General features: G+C 38.9%; 1 protein-coding gene across 1 annotated transcript in view; it reads left to right on the plus strand.

Annotated features, from left to right (window-relative positions):
* Window positions 1-17482, plus strand: part of LOC132779660 (synaptotagmin-like protein 2) — a 29638-nt gene extending 12156 nt beyond the window's left edge. The window contains 1 exon segment of the mRNA XM_067470564.1: window positions 17358-17482. Coding sequence (XP_067326665.1) covers window positions 17358-17482 — 125 coding nt within the window.
* The last annotated feature ends 4377 nt before the right edge of the window (window positions 17483-21859 follow it).

Consider the following 21859-nt stretch of genomic DNA (forward strand, 5'->3'; position numbering starts at 1 on the left):
CACCAAAAAGGAAGAGAAGGACAGGCGGAGAGATCTTTAAGCTTCTCTGCCAAAAGGGTTCCTAAGACCATCAGAAGTATGTGTTTTCTGATGGTCTTTGGCAACCCTTCTGAAACCCCTTCACAACCCCTCAGAGGGGTCCCAACCCCCAGGTTTAGAAACACTGGTGTAGAATGAATGCAGTTTGACACCACTTTAGTTGCCATGGCTCAGTGCTATAGAATCCTGGGTTTTGCAGTTTGGTGAGGCAGTCTGGAAACAGTATTTACTCATTACTGTTAAGTTTGTACAACTATCATAAGTTTTCGTTTTGTAAGAATTCCATATAATCTACTGTAAATGTAATCGCTTGGCAATCTTGTACCCCATGCTATGATCAGCATGGCATCTGTCTAAACTGCTGTGTTCAATCTACTGACAAACTCCATTCATGAACCTTAAAGTGTTAACTCACTCCTACATCTCAGTTCATTGCCTCAAGGTTTGCCCACACATGCATCCCTAGCCATGGTGTTTAGGCTGTACAGAGTGCTGGTAGAAGCTGCATTGCTAATAGAGGCTGATCTGAGCAAAAGAGTGTGCAATGAGATATTCTTGAATTCTGGTTTGGAATTGTAGATCATTCCATCTCAGAAATTTCAGCAAAGATTAAAAGCTTATCTATACAAACTCCAGACCTACCCCATATGGACCCTTGGATATCCCCTCTTGACTTGTGTAAGTGGATCCACCCTAGCTGGGACTGTCAACCATAATGTCTCATATTCTGTTGCTGGTCCCTTCCTCCTCCTGTCACACAATATTGGTTCCTCCTGCCTATGCACAGAAAAAACAAACAACAGAGTTTTAATCGGCACAGTCCTTGCAAAACTGGGACAGCTGGAGATTCTGAACTTCTGCATAAGTTCTTTATCTAGTTCTTTCTTCCTTGTTCTTTTATTGAAGAGGGCTTAGGTTGCCAGATCAGTGTTGAGAATGTTTCCTGTTCTATTTTTGCAATGCTTCTGATTGATTCTGGTAAACTTGAAAGGACACCAGATGATCTGGACATCTCTTGTCAATGCAGAAAAATAGGTTTCCATAATACTTCCTAATGATGATCTCTAATTTAGTCATTTTGCTTTGCAGGAGGGGATCTGCAGCAAAAATCAATCCTCCCATATCTTCAGGACCAATTAAATTATTTCTCCCAATCTCCCTGTTGGTAAGGAACATTTCAGAATTATGGCTTGAATAAATAAAAATGAAAATAATAACACAGCATAACTTTGTTTCTTAGTTGCCAGGTCCACAAAGCTGGAACATTAGCTGAAACATTAGTCCAAACCCACATGATTTGTGGCATACATGCTGAAAATCAATATGTGGGGTGTCTGATTCTGATTTAAATCACAATGCATTCAGGTATATAACCACACCTGTAGAAAAAGATTGCTAACAGTGAGGAATTGCATCTACACAAACAATAATCCTTTGAATAACAGTTTATAAATATACTGAAAGCTGTAAGTAAGTTTCAACTCAAGATGCAGCAGAGAATATGAGATTCATGATGACTCAGTGAGCTAATGTAATCCCGATCCTCTTCCATTTCATCCTTTCCCCAGAGAAGACTAATTACTGATCTATGGCTGAGAAGTTAGAAAAGCATCCGAGCCCATTTTCCAGACTATTTACATATGAGCTCACTTCATTATGAAAACTAATCAGGGCAATGAATCTGCCTCTTATAACCAATGTGATGAAACAAATTCTCAGTCTTGAGAGGAGGACAAATAGAGGTCAGAGTACTGGACAACCAAATTGGAGAAATATTTTAACAGACGGCAAACATCCAGCAATGCTGTTGCAAACTTATGAAGCACTGCATATTCTTCTCCCAAATACCCAACTGCATAGTTTAAAAAACACACACACAGAGAATACAATTAGGTATGCATTATCATTTTAAAGGTATATTGGAGATGTTAGTAATACAATCTTAATTTGTATTATTGATGATGATGACTGTTGAAAAGTTTTTAAGATATTCCAGAAACTGATTCTAGACCCCTGAGTTCAGAACCCTATGCTTCTAAACAAGCAAACATAGAATTACACTGTAAATATAGACTGGTATGGGAACCAGTATTGTGTAGTGATTTGAGCATTGGACTATAATGCTGAGGATCAGAATTTGATTCTCTTCTCAATCTTGGAAACCTACTAGGTTTTTGTTTGTTTCATGTCAGGAGCGACTTGAGAAACTGCAAGTTACTTTTAGTGTGAGAGAATTGATCATCTACAAGAATGTTGCCCATGGACACCAGGATGTTTTGATGTTTTACCATCCTTGTGGGAGGCTTCTCTCATGTCCCCGTATGGGGTGCTGGAGTTGACAGAGGGAGCTCATCCACACTCTCCCCAGATTTGAACCTACGACCTGTCAGTCTTCAGTCCTGCCAGCACAAGGGATTAACACATTGTGCCACTGGGGACTCCTACCTACCTACCTACCTACCTACCTACTAGGTGACCTTGGGCAAGTCATCCATTTGCAACCTAAGAAAACCCCATGATAGGGTCACCATAGAGTCATCATAGGTTGAAAAGGCATTGAAAGCACGTAACAATTATTCCCTTAACATAAGCAGGCATTACTCAAAGTTATATGACTGAGTATTGAACTTTTTTGGCCATTGAGAAGGGAGGAATATACTGCCTCCTTCATACAAAAATAAACTCTTCCCTTTATCCGGCTTCTTACCCTTCATGGACATTTAGTGGCCAGTGTAGATACAAAGGCCAGATGCAGAATGACAAAGTCATCCTGGCAGGTCTTCTGGAGGGTCCTCGGATGTCCAAAGGACAATGTTGTCGTCATGTATCTGGCTAATAGGACATAGCCAGATGGTTCTCCAGTTACCCTTATTCTCTGCTGACCACTGAATGGCCTAGGGATGTGTGACAATGAGCTCTCCCTTGATCAGTCTCTCAGATTCTGAAACAAAATAAATCACAGCTTCTTCCACATAAAATTCTTCTTCAGCAACCTAACATGGAACATGAAAGTGTTCTAGTCACTGCTGTCAATAGACAATCAGGAGACAGAAAGCCTTCTGATCTACTGAAAATCACCCAAAGAACTATCAGTAGATTCTGGGTTAACCTAGTGTTAACCTAGGGTTAACTTCTGTTCTAAATTGACATGGAAATAAATGTTGTTTGAATTGATCAAAGTGGCATTTTCATACCTCCAAAGACTTCACACTTCCAAAGATTCTGCACCTCCATAGATTTGTGCACACCTTTTGCTTTCACGCGTTTGCAAGATTTCAGATGAATAAAATAAAAAACAATATTTTAAATTGAGAACAGATGAAATATACATAATTGAAAAAAAATATATGCAGAAGCAAAGTTTTATCAAAGATAATTGTGTTAATTAGGTAGATTGTACAAATAAATGCAGAAATTAGTTTTAAATGTTTCAAAACTCTGAATTTTAGTGTAGGAAGAAAACACAGTCTCCCAAAGCAACGATGGGGACGTGGAATGCAGGTGGGATTTAGAGAATATCAGTGAAATTAAGACTCAGAGACATTATTCTATCAGAGTCGTACAGCAGCTTTCCTTTAAAAAGGTCTTACAACAAGTAGCTGCTAAATAATGAAAATAATTCTCGAGGGCATATTCATCTTTTATGTAACAGACATATGATGAAGATGATGAAGTCAACAGTTGTGTACTATGGGCAGTAAAAAAAATCCCCAATCTGCTTTTAATCTCTTTGTACATCTTGGCCAAATTCCAGTAATTTAGATCATGATTGGAGGGTGATATTGCATCCTCTACCTCTTCCCTATTTAAGTGATCCAACGTTTCCTGCATTCACCTTTAGCAAATTCCAAAAATACATTTTCCTGGTAGCCTATTCTAAATCCATTTTAAGGATGTAATGATTAAAACATTACATAAAGAAGAGTTTGTTTAGGTAAAATTCAAATATTTCAATAGTTTCCAGGATAACAGAATCACATTCTTGGAGATTTCAGGGTCATATCCTAAGATGGGATGTTAATTATTACCATGTAATAAATATGGATATCTGTGATGTTGTTGGGTGCAGAAGGAATAGGAGATGGATTGAAACTGTTTTAGTTGATTTAGTTGAATGGTCACTAAAGCTCAAAATGCAGCTAATCCTGGGTAACCAAATAATATTGCAAGAGGAAGTGGGGTTTTTTTGTTTTCTTTTGTTTCTTATTCAGACAGACAAACAAACAGCAAAATGTACCTTGCAACCACAGTAGTTTCTGCCACTCCTATTAAAACTTTCTTTCCTCATGGCTATAACGGTAACTTATTAACCTGAGATTTTTTTCCCAGATGCTGCACTGTTGTGGGATACATAGAAAATTCACTGCTGGCCCTTAAATTGATTTATTTTAAGATTCTCTACATTACTGCTGTCAGTGCTTGTACAACAAAGAAGGCTTGAGAGACACAACACTAGCACTCAACTTTCTGTCTTGCTCCAAACAGCATATTTGCCAACATATCACTGAGGAACACTGGGATGTGTACAGCCAAGGAACATCAGAGTGTATTGCAGATGACAGGAAGGGAAAGATAGCGCAGCAGTTTGCTTTTGCCACAGCCCAATGGGGGGACCTAGAAATTCACAAATCCATGAATTATCAAATCCGCAAAAATCAAATCCAAAAATGTGGAGGGCTGACAGGAATTGCAATATTTCATGTACAACACTGCACATGCAAGTTCCAGTGAATGCAGTAGATCTTACTCCCATGTATAGACTTGTAGCCAATAGGTGGCTTTGTACAGTGTAATTTAAGGGGGATTTAATGAGGGAGGAGGGTGTAAAATAAAATTTATGAATTTTTGTCATTGTTGTTTTGCATTATGATCAACAGTCAACAGTCTTGTATACTATTGCATTATGCTCTGTACATAATAAGGTTTAACAGGCCATATTCATTTATAAATATTTACTATGTGGTATAATGATGGTGGTGATGATGATGATAAGGCCTGATTCTTGCAGCCCAGGAGCAAGCCATCAGAACAAATGCCATCAAGGCCAGGATTGAAAAATCAGCTGATGACCCAAAATGCATACTGTGCAAAGAAACTGATGAAACCATTGATCATATCCTCAGCTGCTGCAATAAAATCGCACAAACGGACTACAAACAGAGTGGCTCAAATGATTCATTGGAACTTATGTCACAAGTACCACCTGCCAGTAGTAAAGAACTGGTGGGATCATAAACCAGTTGTGGAAAATGAACATGCAAAAATACTGTGGGACTTTCGAATCCAGACTGAAAACGTTTTGGAACACAATACAACAGACATCATGATTGTGGAAAAGAAAAAAGTTTGGATTATTGATGTTGCCATTCCAGGTGACAGTCACATTGAGGAAAAACAACAGGAAAAACTCAGCCGTTGTCAGGACCTCAAAATCTAACTATAAAGGCTCTGGCAGAAACCAGTCCAGGTGGTCCCAGTGGTCATCGGCACACTGGGTGCTGTGCCAAAAAATCTCAGCTGGCATTTGGAAACAATAAACATTGACAAAATTATGATCTGTCAACTGCAAAAGGCCACCTTACTTGGATCTGCACACATCATTCAAAAATACATCACACAGTCCTAGATGCTTGGGAAGTGTTCGACTTGTGATGCTTTGATACGAAATCTAGCATATAGATCTCGTTTGCTGTGGCATACTGTGGTTTTATGTTAAATAATGATAATAATAATAATAATAATAATAATAATAATGCTTTATTTATATCCCGCCACCATCTCCCTGAAGGGACTCAGTGTGGCTTACAAAAGCACTCAGAAGTGCAACACATAAATATACAAGTTCATAAGCATATAAAACAATGACAATAGAGGTAAGTAACATATTCCCTGAAAATGTTTGTGGACTACAGCTCCCATGCTACTGAGGATGTGGAATACAGAAAGTGCTCATCCTGGTCATATAACTGTTGTTTATGTTCATGTGACTAAAGTGGAATACCGAATTGGTGTGATAAAGTCCTTTGTATTATGCACAAAATGATCAAAGTATTCTATATAAAATCACCTTCAAACTCGTATAATGTGTAATATGAAACATACATGAATTTCATGTTTAGATTTAAGTCACATCCCCAAAATATTTCAAAAATCTAAAATCCAAAACACTTATATGGCGACAAGCATTTCAAATAAGAGATATTCAACCTGTAGAAGATTTTTACTTTTCCACAATCTCATTTTACCTTCTTTGTGTTTGACTCTTTCCCTCAACCATAAACACACTTTATGGGTATGCTGATCACTCGATTTTGTGAGAAGAAAATACTTGTACTTAGTAACTGTATCACCAAAGGGGACAAAGTACCCACCATTGGCATACACACATCTAGCTGACTTTTGTGCACATTTACTTATAAAATAAATAAGCTACCCTGACTCAATGAACTTATTCCCAAAGCAGTTTTCTAGCCCTGTGTGGCCTTAGGCTATTACTGTTGTTTTCTGTCTAGGGAAAGCTTCCTTTGAAGGCTGCCTCTGGTAAAAAAAAAGATAGGCTTTCCTTCCACCTTCCAGCAAGCTTCCTCCCACTGCAATGCATCATCATGAAATGTTGCATTGAAGAACATGAGAGCGTGCAAATCCCATCAGGATTAATTGGTTCTCACTAGACAAGAGTCTGTAAAAGAGGTATATGAGCTGTCAGTGCAGAAGCTGGGTTTTATTAATTAATGTACTTGATGACTCCCTTTTACTCCAATGGAATCATAACCTACAGGATCGAAACTTCTCTTTGAGAAACACTTTTCAAATACTGTTTTGAGAAGTATCAGAAATAACACAAACCTACCTGGCCCTTTCTATATGATTGTTTCTTAAGGGCGTCAACAGATAATGCAACTGTTGCCTTTCCTGCGCACTAAAAGTCTTCTTTTGTCCATCAAGTATTATGAACACATTAAATCGAACTCTGGCAGGGCAGTGGCCCCCCAAACATCAACAATTGCTTAGGAGGAAATAATCACAAATAGTCATAGGCCTATTTCAGCCATTTAATTCGTGTTTTCATACCATTAGTTTCATTCAGATGTCATGAAATGGTACACCCCCCTCTGGTACGGAAATATCAGTGAAACAAAAGGAAAGTGGGAATGGTAACCATTTCGTCATCTGATTTTTGGCGCTTGGCTGAAGGTCCCGGCAGGTGCGGGCACTTTGGGCCTGCAAGCCACACATGCACTTTCCTTGGAAAGAGAGTACATGTGTGGCTTGCAAGCCCAGAAAGCACCCATACCTGCCAATGCCTTCAGCCAAGCATGCCCATTGCTGCTGATGGGACAAAAATATGCATTTTTGGACCTGGGATGAAAAAGCTCATTCGAAAGGCTCTCGTTTTCGGGAGAGGCGCTTGAAAATGAAAATGGGGCTTTACGAATGAAACAAACAGAAATGGATAGTGATTTTTTACAAATGCACAAGACTACTCACAAATTAGGAGCCCCCGGTGGTGCAGAGGGATAATGCGCTGAGCTGCTCAGCTTGTTGACCGAAAGGTTGCAGTTTCGATTCTGGAGAGCAGCGTGAGCCTCCGCTGTCAGCCCTAGCTTCTGCCAACCTAGCAGTTCAAAAACATGCAAATGTGAGCAGATCAATAGGTACCACTCCAGCAGGAAGGTAACGGCGCTCCATGCAGTCATGCCAGCCACATGACCTAGGAGTTGTCTATGGACAACGCCGGCTTAGAAATGGAGATAAGTACCGCACCCCAGAGTTAGAGATGACTGGACTTAATGTCAGGAGACAACCTTTACCTTTTTACTCACAGGTTAAATGAAGCAGAAAAATAAGAGTAAGCAAATATGTAAATGTGTATTTCAAATATATGTAAAGAAGACATGTTTTCAATGTCTATGAGCCTTAAATTATCTTTTTAAATTGTTTACTCTGTTTTTCACAGTTTTCATAGTTTCTTTTCATGTATTTAATGTTCAAAATGTTACATTAAGGTCCCTACTACGTAGCTATACAAAATCCCACATTATCTGTTTTGAACTGGGATATATGGCTGTGTGGACTAACCCACCTAGTTCAAGCAGATATTGTGGGATTTTCTGCCTTGATATTCTGGGTTATATGGCTGTGTGGAAGGGCCCATAGACAATTGTGGAGCATTTCAGATTTTAAAATTCTGGATAAAGAATGCTCAGCCTATATGTGCATGACCCATGTGATGAAAGGTTAGTGTCTCATTCCCATTTATGGAAGTGTCCCTTTTTCTAAACCTGAGCACGTTATGGAAGTACTATTAGATCTTCTTTATACTGACCTTAGGTTTAAATTGTGAAAAGGCAGTGGACATTTACTAAATTACTAGGTTTTGTTTTGCTACTCACCCTTTGCCTTTGGGATGGGGAAGACTCATAATGGAATGGTCATCTTGAAGCTATTTTCCAGCATCTCAAATTTCTAGCAGTGCAGAGCGTGAGCCAGTGAAAAACGTTCACACCTAGAACATTTACATAAGTTGTGTTTGTATGTCCTCATTAACTTTAGCTGTTCCTTAGCTTTGGATTCCCAAATTGTATTTCTAAATGCTCAAGTGAAATTTTAAGTTACTGTATTGTCAAAAATCTGGTGACTGTAGGAAAGTTTCAGGGGAACAAAATTCTCATTGAGGAATGATATTCTCATTTTGCCCCCACCCATGTCAGCTTCACTCCTGGATCCTGATGATAATACAATGATTTAAATCTTGCCAATTCCAGATATAGCCTTGTAACTGACTGAGGTGCAAAATAACAGAAATGAACATTAATTGGCGCACAGATGGAGAAGGATAATTAATCATTCCTGGGAAGCAGCTGCCACAATTTTAAATAACTTGATGCCACTCTTTAATAGAAACATGTCTAACAGTATACATTTCCAAATCAGGTCATCTTTATACATGAGATCTGTAATGCAGAAACAGTTTCCCCTCAAGCCAAGAGATGACTACAAGGTTGACGTCTGCAAAGAGAGCCCAACATACTTTGATTAGTAATTGTAGGTGGTTAATTGATGTCAGCTTACACACACTTCCAAAGGAATAACTTTAATTTGAAACTGCTGGACCTTATTTCCAAGTATAAGTAGGATCAGGAAGAAAACTGTATAATGAAACTGTTCAATTAGACCTCTTTTTGCTACTCCGTGTATTTATATTTGTTTCCTGTCAATCCACCTTACCCTTTTAAATCTGGAATGGGCTTTTGGAGTGAACATGGGATTTTAAAACAACTATCACTTCTTCCACAGGATGACGTGATGAATTCTTTCAATAGGTGACTTTGGCATATAGTGTTCAGGGGATTCCTGTTGTCATTGAATTATCACTTGCTTTATAAATCCATACCTACAGTCCTTGTTTTTGTTCTCAGGCACAACACTATTACCAAACGTTCTTGTATGGATGGCAAAATCATTTAAGGATTACACCTAACTCTAAAAAAAACCCACCAATGTACTAGGCTTGGGTAACAACGGAAAAATTTGTTTCTAAACTCGTTTCGTTTTTAGGGGTCCATTGCGTTTCGTTTTTTTAAAGAATTCCGAAATTTTCCTTTTAAAAATTTTGAAATTTACGAAATTTCGTAAAATTATGAATCAATTCGTTAATGGTGGACGCGATTGCGCAATATGCTAAAAAACCCTCCAAATGGGACAGGGGGAACTTCTGAAGCTTCCCTCTCCCTCTGTTGTTGACTGTTGTTGTGATAATTTACTTTTTATCACTGATAAAACAAACAACAACTATAAAACTTGCACCAGACATACAGAAATAATTACGAAACAATTTCGAAACAATTTCGAAACAATTTCGAAACAATTTTGAACCAATTATGAAACAATTACGAAACAATACGAAATAAATTGGAAAAATTGTTTCGATTTTTAATTACTCCTCACAGTAGTCCTGCATGGCTCAATATTGGATCGTAAGCTAATTTAAATACAAATTAATTACGAATTACGAAATTAACGAACGAAACCGCCCAAGCCTACAATGTACCCTTAGTTGATCAACTAAGCAATATAACATAAATGAACTACAGAATTAAAAATACATCTTTGCTGAGTGTGGACTCTTGTGCAACAACACTATAATCCAGCATGGAATTGCTTTGGGATAATCCAGTTTCAATGTGTGGGTGATGATCAGAATGCCATGCCTAGAACCCATTTGAGGCCAGGATTGGGGATTACACTGAATATGGAACCTGACCTCAAAGTGCTTTTGTTGGGTTTCTTTTACATTTTCAGGAGAGATGCGCATCAGTGCATTAGAGGCCTAAGGGGTGAAAAAAAGGCAAAGTGACAGTAAATAGTGGAGACAATTAATTACCCCTTGCAGGGAATATTAGCTCCTGCTCCCTATCCATGACCCTAGGGTATTTTTCAGCAGCCCCCATTTCTAGTTTCAGCACTGTCAGGTGTCTACAATGTGCTGCACAGTTTGCAAAGCAATTTTGTCCTAGATCTAGAATATGCTGATATTTGTTGCAGCATATTATTTGATGAACTTGGATTTTCTTGGAACTTTTAAAATGTGTGGTATACTCTTACCTACACATTGCAGCATGCTTGGGTAGTGTGCATTTTGTGGCCACCATGGCATTGAGTCTGTTTTGAACTATACTATATGGTCAGTGTAGAAGGGCTCTTAGACTTAATTGACTATTTTCCATCCTGTTGTTGGGAATAGAGCTGTGGCACCTGCAATCTTTCCTCTGGCATTACAGTGGATTCTTCCCAAGGATCACTTGGACTGTAGTGTTCTTTCCTGAGGGTCGGATTCTTGAGGTAAGAGGATGGATTCCCAAAAGCCTGTGTATAGATATAGGATAGAAAGTCTTCCCTCCAGTTCACTTGGGAAACATATCCCACTCCCACAATGCATTACCCACATTTGGATTTTCTGTCATTTTATTTTATAATTGATTGTTATTAATCAGCATTATCAAGAGTGGTTTAAAGTTTTAAATTCCCGCCATGTACCTTGAAGATCTGGGATTTCATCAATGGGCAAGTTCCTCTACTAAAACAGACTGCAATATTTTCATAAGCAATTTGTCACTTGGTGGTGAACATTTTGGAAACGAGTGTCATTATGCTCAGAAAAAGTGATCTTCCGCCTGGTAGAACTTGCCAGAGATTACATTCCCCTTTGAGAACTGCTGTCACCTCCAAGACCTCATCGCTTGGCAAAATAGGACTTTCCCCATGTTAGCCACTATATTATTTTTAACCACCACATTAATCTGTAAAAGAAGTTCTTTATGGTTGGGAACTGATGGAAAATATCAAACAAAAATCTACAATATCTTCTTCATCACCTCATATATGGGACTACATTGTTAGGTGTTGTGCCGATACCTTTTTTCTAAACAATTGTTTGTGCCTATACATTGCAGGTGGGGAAATTGCAACTCCTACACCACATACATCTTCCTTTGTAGCTCCCAAGCCCTATCTGATTCCCACTCACTCCCTATCAGTGTAATAATTGAATCATAGAATTATAATGGTATCTGAAAAGCACATAAAATAGTGATGATTTCCCATTTTGCACACCACATTGCAAGCCTTCAAACTCCCTCAAGATGACAAACATTTACCAGAAAGTGTAGCAATTCCAACTGGAAGTAAATGCCCGAACACCATTGGGCTGCACTTCTAGTCAAAAATGTTATTTTTGGCAAGAGATTGAAATTTGAACTCCATTATACTTGTTCCATAGGATAAATATGACCACTTTTATATATGAAAACCATTCTGGATTAGACCCTGATTTTGACCCCTACCCTGTGTTCCCCTATAATATATCAACAAAGGAGCAATTTAAAGGGATGTATCTTCAAAATCATAAGTTCTAAAGAAAGGAAGGAAGTGACATTCATATAACACAGCCTATGTTATGTACAATGTGTACCTTGAAATTTTCCTCTGTGTTGCTTTCTTTCCTCTAAAACAGCAAAACCATATGTTTCTGATCAAGCAGACTTCCCAATTTCTAGCACCTTTGAAATCGATACTCTTGGCAGCCTGCCAGCAGGCCATCTGTAGTAACATATTTATGATTTGTTTTCTTGTTTTCATAGTATCTCTGTGTTACCTAATAGCTTTTCACTATGCAGCTTCCAAAAAATAAAACCCTTCATGTCAAGTAACCATAATAAACCAACAATCTATAAAACAATTTTTAAAAAAAACATCATGAATATTTCACAGGCTTGAAGTAACATAGGAAACTGTCTTATACTATCTAGCTCAGTACTGTTTACACAAATGGGTAACAGCTCGTCAGTAGTCAATCCCATAGCCTTGCTTGGAGATTCTGGGGTTGAACATGTAATTATTTGCATGCAGTACCACTGAACTATGACTGTCCTCAGAATTAAATATATACCACCATTACAGTGAGCAAAAGTTACACTGCTTTCCATGTACTGGCATGGTTAAACATCTGCCAGATGGGTTGTTGTAGGTTTTTTCGGGCTATATGGCCATGTTCTAGAGGCATTCTCTCCTGACATTTCACCTGAATCTATGGCAAGCATCCTCAGAGGTAGTGAGTTCTGTTGGAGCTATATATCTGTGGAATGACCAGGGTGGGACAAAGAGCTCTTGTCTGTTGGAACTAGGTGTGAATGTTTCAACTGACCACCTTGATTAGCATTTGATGGCATGGCAGTGCCTGGAGCAAACTTTCGTTGAGAGGTGATTAGATGTCCTTGTTTGGTTCCTCTCTGTTGTTTTGCTGTTGTAATTTTAGAGTTTTTTAATACTGGTAGCCAGATTTTGTTCATTTTCATGAACATTCTGCCAGACCTTCACTTTCTGCTGCCCTCCATAGAAAGATTTAGTACAGAACAAGAGGGAATATACTGGTAAAAGCTGTTCCATCCTACTCATCTCCCTGTTTTCTTTCTCTACACCTCATTGGACCAAGATGCCAACAGACAACAGACAGAGACAGCTAATAAGGGCCATTGTCTTTCCAGAATTTGCAACTGTCAATTGGATCAGGTTCCCACCAGTGGGCAGAAATGAAGACATGCTGTAGTCTTCAGGAAGGGCTAAATGTTGTTTTTTTGTTGTTGGCATCAATAACCAACTAAATTTAAAAGACTTGTCCAAGGTGCTGAAAGCTACTCTCAAAATAGTTTCAGCACCCTGTTTAGTTCCTTTGAATAAAACCATGGAATGAATGCACAGTACCACTAGCATGGGAACCATCGATAGCCAATGGATGGCACTTTGAGAGGAGCTGAACTTCGTCAGAGAAGAAGGCATCAACTTTCTCCTCACATAGATTTTAAAGGGGGCACTGGATCCATCTTGCCTGAGAACCCCTCAAAACCAAGAGCCAGCACTAAATAGATGTTCTGGCCGACCATCCAAAGTGGCTTTATTGAAGTGATCACAAAATCTAGGCATGTCCATGGTCATTAAGAAACATTAGTTGCTGAGTATCAATGACCTCTTCATACATGCCACTGGAATTGTCACGGATTGTGCCGAATCCCACAGAGCCTGGCAGCCATTGCCCCATGCCTCACATTGCCCGGCTTCCCTCCTACCTCATTCCATGAAGGGAAGTGTCCACTGCCTAGCTTCCTCCTGTTGACCCCAATGCAACATGGGAAGCCTCCTGTGTTGCTCCCACCACTGCATATGCCAGTTCTTCTGCAGTTTTGTGACAGAGTCCCACTGGAGGTAGTTCTACATCATGGAATGGGAGTTGTCAGACTCTGTCACAAAACTGCAGAGGAACCAGTATATGCCACTGAAAACAAACCTGTCTGATGAGATTGCCAGAAAATTGGACCTATGTGTCTCATTATGTTTTTTTTTCCTCAAAGATTTACCGATCTGTACATATCATGTGTTTGTACAGTTACCACTATGGATGGGAGGTAAAATTCGGAAGTCAGGTATCATAATCCATAAAAAACAAGTAGGAGGAAGTCTTGTTCCTTATTTATGCCCATAGTCCTTGTTCTGATTTGTTTGTTTTTTTATTGGGTTTTTTACCTAAACCATTTAATTTACATTCAAAATAATATACATTGAAAAACTAAAGCAACAGAAAGAAGGAAAAGAGGAGAAAAAGAAAATAAAGAAATATGACTAAAATGCATAGCGCACTCTCTCACACACACACATATAAAGAGAATCCTGTCTGTAATGAACATAACAGATCTAACTAAATGCTAATAATCATAACCACAAATAATTACATTGTTAGATTTCTTATTGCTCAAAAAATCCATAAATGGTTTCCAGTCTTTCAAAAAGCTTTCATTTGGCTTAGCCTTTATTGAGTTCCCTTAGGGGCAGAAAAGCAGTATATAAATATAGTAAATACAATGAAATAAATATGTGTGGATGTGCTTTCGAGTCACTTCTGGTGATCCTATGGATTTCATAGGAGTTTTTTTTAGGCGGCAGGCAATATCTACCTTTTAAAAATGATTAGCATATTAATCTTACACCAGTAACCTTTCACCTTCTTATAAGTCTTCCACATATCTCTACATACCCTTATACAGGCTTTCTTAAGAATATGGGCCACATTTCCACCCTAATAATATAATATAATATAATATAATATAATATAATATAATATAATGTATATATACATATAATATTTATAATATTATAATGTAATACAATATAATACTACTAATAATACAATATTAAAATTATATATTTTATATTACATATAATATTATGAATAATATTACAATATAATGCTATAGTACAATATAGTAATTATAATACTGATATTGTACTATGCTAATAGTATAATATATTGTGTGTGTGTGTGTGTGTGTGTGTGTGTGTGTGTATATATATCTTGCAAGCTGCTCTGAGTCCCCTTCGGGGTGAAAAAGGCGGCATATAAATGTCGTAAATAAATAAATAAATAAATAATATTCATATGCATTTTGTGTCTAAAATTGTGGTCCATGCTTATCATGTAATATTTTATAGGTTCATATTCTGCCCCTAGTTTCAAAAGCCATAATTTAATTACATGGTCATTGTCGTTACACAGCAGAGCTCATTTTCTTTAACCTCTGCGGCTGCATTTCTCTTATCTTGATTAAATCTGCCTTTAAATTGCATGCAAGCAAACCAATTAAGATCTTTAACTCCCTTAAGAATACCTTCTCTTAATATAATTTATGTTCATGGTCTTGATGGCAGGCTTCTAAGTGGAAGAGTTTTGCCTACTATTACCTGCTGGGAATGAAATTAAATTGCAGTGTATCTTCATCATTCAGTCCTCTCGCAGCAGGCACTCAGTGAAAATGTGGAACTATTGTTACATTTCTATGTCACCTAAATGGCAATGGATAGAAAAATGCAAGTCCATTGCCTACAGTAAAATCCCTTGAGGCAAACACATTGGACTATAGATTTATGAGGATCAGTCCTAAAACTTTAGCTTAGTTGTAGAGCATATGCTTTGAATGCAAAGGTCTCTGAGACAACCCTTGAGGTCCCCAGGTGTATGTTCTCTGTCGAACTAATGCAGTTTGACACCACTTCAATTGCCATGGCTCAATGCTATTGAATCAAGGAAAGTGTAGTTTTAACACAGTCTTTAGTAATGGTGCTTCAACAAATTATAGCACCCATGATTCCATAGTATTGAGCCATGGCAGTTTAAGTTGTGTTAAACCCAGTGGTGCAGTGGGTTAAACCACTGAACTCCTAAACTTGTTGACCTAAAGGTCGCGGGTTTGAATCTAGGGAGCAGTGTGAGCTTCCGCTGTCAGCCCCAGCTTCTGCCAACCTATCAGTTCGAAAACATGCAAATGTTAGTAGATCAATGCGTGGAAAAGTAATGGCACTCCATGCAGTCATGCCAGCCACATGACCTTGGAGGTGTCTGTTCTGTCTTCCAGGAGCTTGGTTTACATGGCCCCTTAGTTGCATGAAATAGCATCCCTTTGCATTTTCCCCAAGGTTGCTAAGGTCTTAGCAGCACCTCAATAGTCAAACATTAACAGAGGCTAGAAGCCAGCCTGCAAAGCCTTTTGCTGTTATTGGTTTAAACAAGTATCTCTTTTGTCCAGAGACCGCCCTTTTTCCCTGGGAATGAGATCTCCATTTTTGGAGAAGCTCTCCTGCCTTCTTCAGTTTAGAAAAAGCCTCAGATGTGCTTGTGGTCAAGCTAGGCAGCTCGGACAGGCCATCGTGAGTACTTACCCTCTTGCCTTTGAAACTGGTGCTGAGCTCAGATAGGGGAAGACCTGCTCTTTCTAAAGATAGCAGCTCAGCGCTGGGGCAAGGAATATCTCAGGATTTCTCTGCCATTGGGAGAGGCTCTATTACTTCATCCCCAAGCTAGCTTTAAGCTTAGATAGGGAAAGACCTGCTCTTTCTAATTATAGCAGCTCAGGGCTAGGGTAAAGAATCCCAGGATTTTTTTCTACCATTGGGGGAAGTTAACTCAGCAGCTGAAGGAAAAAGGAAGAAAAGAACATCAACATGATTTCACAAGTTGACTGTTTGTTTTTTGTAACTTCAACAAGTTGTGTCAAGTCTACCAAGGACTTTGAGAAATAAAAATTCTGTTTGATGATCAAATCTGGAGTGGCCTCAGTTGCTGGGAATCCTGGGCTTCTAAGTAAGGCACCCACAGTTCACCCGGATAAAGAGAGAAGCACATCTTAGTTTTAACTTTATAGTGTCTGGGTGTGACGGCACAGAGTCTACGGACAATGCCAGCTCTTTGACTTAGAAATGGAGATGAGCACCAACCCCCAGAGTCAGACACGACTGGACTCAATGTCAGGGGAAAACTTTTACCTTTACTAAACTGCATTAGGATTAGTTCTACTATATAGATGCACCCTGGGAAAGACTATATAAAAACCTTAGAAACCTGCTACCAGTCAATGTAAGTAGCACTGATCTAGTAGCCTAAAACACTGGGGAAAGGAAGTCGAATCTATGGCACATGTATAGTTGCCACATAGGTAAACATAGGCCAGACCATCTTCTCACAATTTAAACAATCTTGTATTGACTCAGTCCAGTTACACAAGTCTGGATCTAACTGGTATCTTTTATTTAGAAAATACAGTTGTGAATTAGCACAACACTGGATGTGATATGGCTGATTTTGTAAATGATCATCTTTTCACGTTTCCTATGGAGTTTCCTTCAGCTGTCAAATGCCTCAGACATTAATCAACTTGTAACAAGCTGGCTCACTTCTGCAAGGTGTAATCTTTCTTTTCTTTTCTTTTTTCATTTAGAAATGACGCATCTGGGAGAATCCTGTTCAGCAGAATTGGCACGAAATGTAGTGACATCTTTTGAAAAGAACATCATGGGCCTCATGGGAAATATTCAGATATATTCTGCTGAGGCACATTTTTGAGGAAATACACATTTCAAGCTGCAGCTCATAACCGTGGCAAATTTTTCATGGGTAATATTCCTTGGGATGTAATCTATCCCCGATCTTCAGTTGAAACAGTGATTCCCCACATCTCACATTCCTTTAGCATTCCCTAAGAGGCCTGCAAACATGATTTTTGCAGATTTGATTATTATTCATGGATTTGATTAAAGTGTATGCTCAACATCCTTCATGACAACTCAATGGTCAACATCAGCAAGAATAATTCTTATTTATTATTTTATGTCAAAAGCACTGCATAAATAAAACAAGGATAAAACTGATAAAATAGAGGGAGCACAAGCAGCTAAATAATTTTAGACCAAAAACGGCAACATTATTTATTTATTTACAGTATTTGTATATCACTTTTCCCACCCCGACGGGGACTCAAAGCGGTTTACACATAAATAATGGCAAAATTCAATGTCAGTACAAACAATTACAATTATACACTACAATTAGACATAAATCAAGTTAAAACAATACATCCATAAGCAACAGAACAATCATTAAAACAATAATCACCGTTCCAGTCATTGTATTTCCAAAATGCTGCATACATTTACTTCTACTGCCCAAAGGCCTGGTCCCAAAACCATGATTTTAATTTTTTTCTAAAAGCCAGGAGGGAGGGAGCAGATCTTACCTCATTTGGGAGTGTGTTCCATAGGCGGGGGGCCACAGCCAAGAAGGCTGTGTCTCTCATCCCCACCAGACACATCTGTGCTGTTGATGTGAGCGAGAGCAGGGCCTCCCCAGATGATCTTAGATTATTAGGTGGGACGTAGTGGTGGATGCGTTCGGACAAGTAAGCTGGGCCAGAACCGTATAGAGCTTTATAGGTCAAAACCAGCACTTTGAATTGGGCTCGGAGATGGACCGGCAGCCAGTGGAGCTGGCATAGCAGGGAGGTGGTATGCTCCCTGTATGCTCCCTGTATGCCACCCGAATTAGTAATCTGGCTGCCGCCCGTTGAACTAGCTGAAGTTTCCAAACCATCTTCAAAGGCAGCCCCACGTAGAGCGGTTGCAGTGATCTATTTGGGATGTAATCAGTGCAACTTTGTCTGCAAAGAACCGAGGAAATGCTTCACAGCAATCAGCTGAGTTGTCAGGGATCTCGCTCTGAGGTGAATTTAATAGTCCTCTGGCAACTCTAAACAGCTCAGCCGGACGGTTCTTAGCAGATGCAATATAGGCTGCAAGGAATGTTTTTTGTGCAGCCCTTATTGCCGCGTCATAGCTCCTTAAAAAGGAAACTAGACATGCTTGAACTGACCCACTACACTTCCGTCGCCATATGCGCTCTAGCCACCTCTTCTTTCGCTTCATCACTACCAGCTCCTCAGTGAACCAAGAAACTGGTTGAGCTTGGTTGAGCTATGGTCTTGAAAAACTAGAGATTCTTAGAAAGGTGTTTTCCTAGCTAAAAAATTAGCATCTTTATTATTTGCATTTTTTTAACTTTAGGGTCCTTGTGTCCCTAATCTTAGTGCTTTTGGAGGCTGACCGTAGTTATGGTGCTACATAGTAAGTAATGGCCTCACAGGATTTTACCAGATATCGTCAATGGATTTTAAATAACTGTGGTAACTTTACTTTTAAAATTCTGGGCAATTTTAACATAATACGTTATCTGAGTGGGTTTGGGAATAATTTTTTAAAACAAAATAAGGAATTGTATGCATTTTGTACTATTTCATGAACTAGCAATAAATTAACTGTGAATTGTTATATGATGATTTTAAAATTGAAAATGAATGTTTCTGTTGTTGTTAAATTTTCACCTCCAAATATATAACCTTTAAATACCAGAGCAATCTGAAAAGCCATTCACCTGTTCTGGACAATGTGCATTAACCAAAGGCAGAAGCAATTTTCAAAACGTTATCTTGGAAGACTTGCAGATATTGGAGATGTGCTGACCAGCCCATGAAGCAGTGGTGGACAACTCTAGGAAGCTAATGGGAAACAGGAGACCTTTGAAAAGCACAATCCCTACCAAACACCCTGGAAAAAAGATCAAAAATGTTATTATCTTCTCCCATGGCCACAGTGTGCTATCTATACCAGACTTCCTTTCTGAATTCTGTTTTCAGAGCCAACACACCAGTGAAACAGAAAATATAGCAGTGCACAACATGATAGATAATGAAACTCCCACGTAAGCCTCTGTCATTGATTGTATTAAGCATGGGGACAGTCTTTTATTGAAGATAAATCACTCTGGTGATCATCCTGTCTCTATATTCAGGGAAAGGAAGATGGGGTTGGATACAAAGCAGAAGTGTGGGTTTGCTCACAAAGAGTAAAATAATAACATTTTCTGTGTTAACAATGGGTAAGTACGCTGTGGTTAATTGCCTAGGACTAAACTTGGTTGAGTGCCCTTTATACCTTATCTTCCATAACCCACTCTGGCATATTTTAGGCCAAGTGTGCTTGTTATATATTAAAAATAATTACACTTGGAGTGATTTGAAGTCCAGACCTGATACAGAACTCCATTAATTGAGACAGCTAAGCAATACACTGTAGAGTTATGGGTTATGATAGTGAAACTAATGAAAACTTACTTCATAATTTAATTTGTAGCTATGGTTGGTTTTGTATTTTATACTCTATTTAGTCAGGGCACTTATAAATTGGTTCTATAAAATCAGCAGCCTGTGATTTTCCATTGTAGGTAAAAGGTAAAGGCTTTCCCCTGACTTTAAGTCCAGTCGTGTCCAACTCTGAGGGTTGGTGCTCATCTCTATTTCTAAGCCAAAGAGCCGACATTGTCCATAGACACCTCCAAGGTCATATGGCCAGCATGACTGCATGGAGAGCTGTTATCTTCCTGCTGTGGATACAGACCTATTGATCTACTCACATTTGCATGTTTTCAAACTGCTAGGTTGGCAGAAGATGGGGCTAACAGCGGGAGCTCATGCCACTCCCCGGATTTGAACCTGCGACCTTTCGGTCAACAAGTTAAGCAGCTCAGAGGTTTAACCCACTACGTCACCGGGGGCTCCAAGAGTCCAAGAGGGAAGCTGGAAAGCAAGCCCTTGTTGAATTCCTCCTCCTCCTCCATCTGCCTCCTACTTCTGCCATGAAACTGGTGCTTGGATGGGTAGCTGGAAAAATAGGGTGAGAGAGAGCCTTTTTACTCCATCCTTCTCTTCCTTCTCCTCAACCCTTGCCCCCTGGAGGAGGGAAGGAAGAGACTCAGTTCACTCCTCCCCAGCCACTCTCCCATATTCTTCCCTGCTGTGACCAGAGCCTCCAGAGCATCCTTGTCGCAGGGGAGAGAGACAGGGCCCTGTGGGATCTATGGTGGTGGTGATGCCCCATTTCCCCTAGCTGGACTTCCCTGTCATTATTATTATTATTATTATTATTATTATTATTATTATTCATACCCTGCTTTTTCTCCCCACAAGCAGACTCAAAGCGTTCCTTGAGAAGCTCCACTAGGTATTCATGGTTTTTCCACATTTGCGGGAGTTCTCTGCCCTTAATGTGGAGGGCCAAATATACTTACAAACCTTTGTTATGGAATGGAAGAAATCTTTGGTTTAGTCCATGATTGGTGAGAATTTTTTTTGGAAGAAATCACAGATATTTATTGCCTTAAATCTTTGGGATTCAGAAAATGAATAAAAAGTCTCTGGCAAAGAAAATACTTTTAAAAAACTCTTTTTAATGAGATGTCCATTGTCTTCTCCTAGCTGGAAGTTTTTGCGGAGGTTTTGTGTGAGGTCAGCAAAGGCATTAGGAGGATAATGAAGGAGAGCTGAAGAAAGATATACTTTTACTATTCAGATCAGCAGTATGTGTGTGGAAAACAATGGAAGAAAGCTTACCTTGGGGAGAAATGGGCCTCTTTTTTAGATGATCCTATTGTAGCCAGATGTATTTATTATTTATTATTTATTTATTTACTATATTTATATACTGCCCCTCTCAGCCCAGAAGCGACTCGGAGCGATTCAAAAATTGCCTCAACAATTATAACAAGTAAAAACAATCAAGAAATTCTGTTAAAAACAATAGCATATTATATAAAAATATAAAAACCGTACAAAGCCTTAAAACATTATTGTGAGCGTCTCCATGTCAAATCGTTATTCCATTGCATTTCCTGTGCCGTCAGACCCAGACACTATAAAGTTAAAACTAAGATGTGCTTCTCTCTTTATCCGGGTGAACTGCAGCTGCCTTACTTAGAAGCTTAGGATTCTCAGCAACTGAGGCCACTCCAGATTTTAACATCAAACAGAACATTTATTTCTCAAAGTCCTTGACAGACTTGGCACAGCTTGTTGAAGTTATAAACACAAACAGTCAACTTGTGAAATTATATAGA

Source organism: Anolis sagrei, chromosome 6 (genome assembly GCF_037176765.1).
Source record: "Anolis sagrei isolate rAnoSag1 chromosome 6, rAnoSag1.mat, whole genome shotgun sequence".
NCBI lineage: Eukaryota > Metazoa > Chordata > Lepidosauria > Squamata > Dactyloidae > Anolis > Anolis sagrei.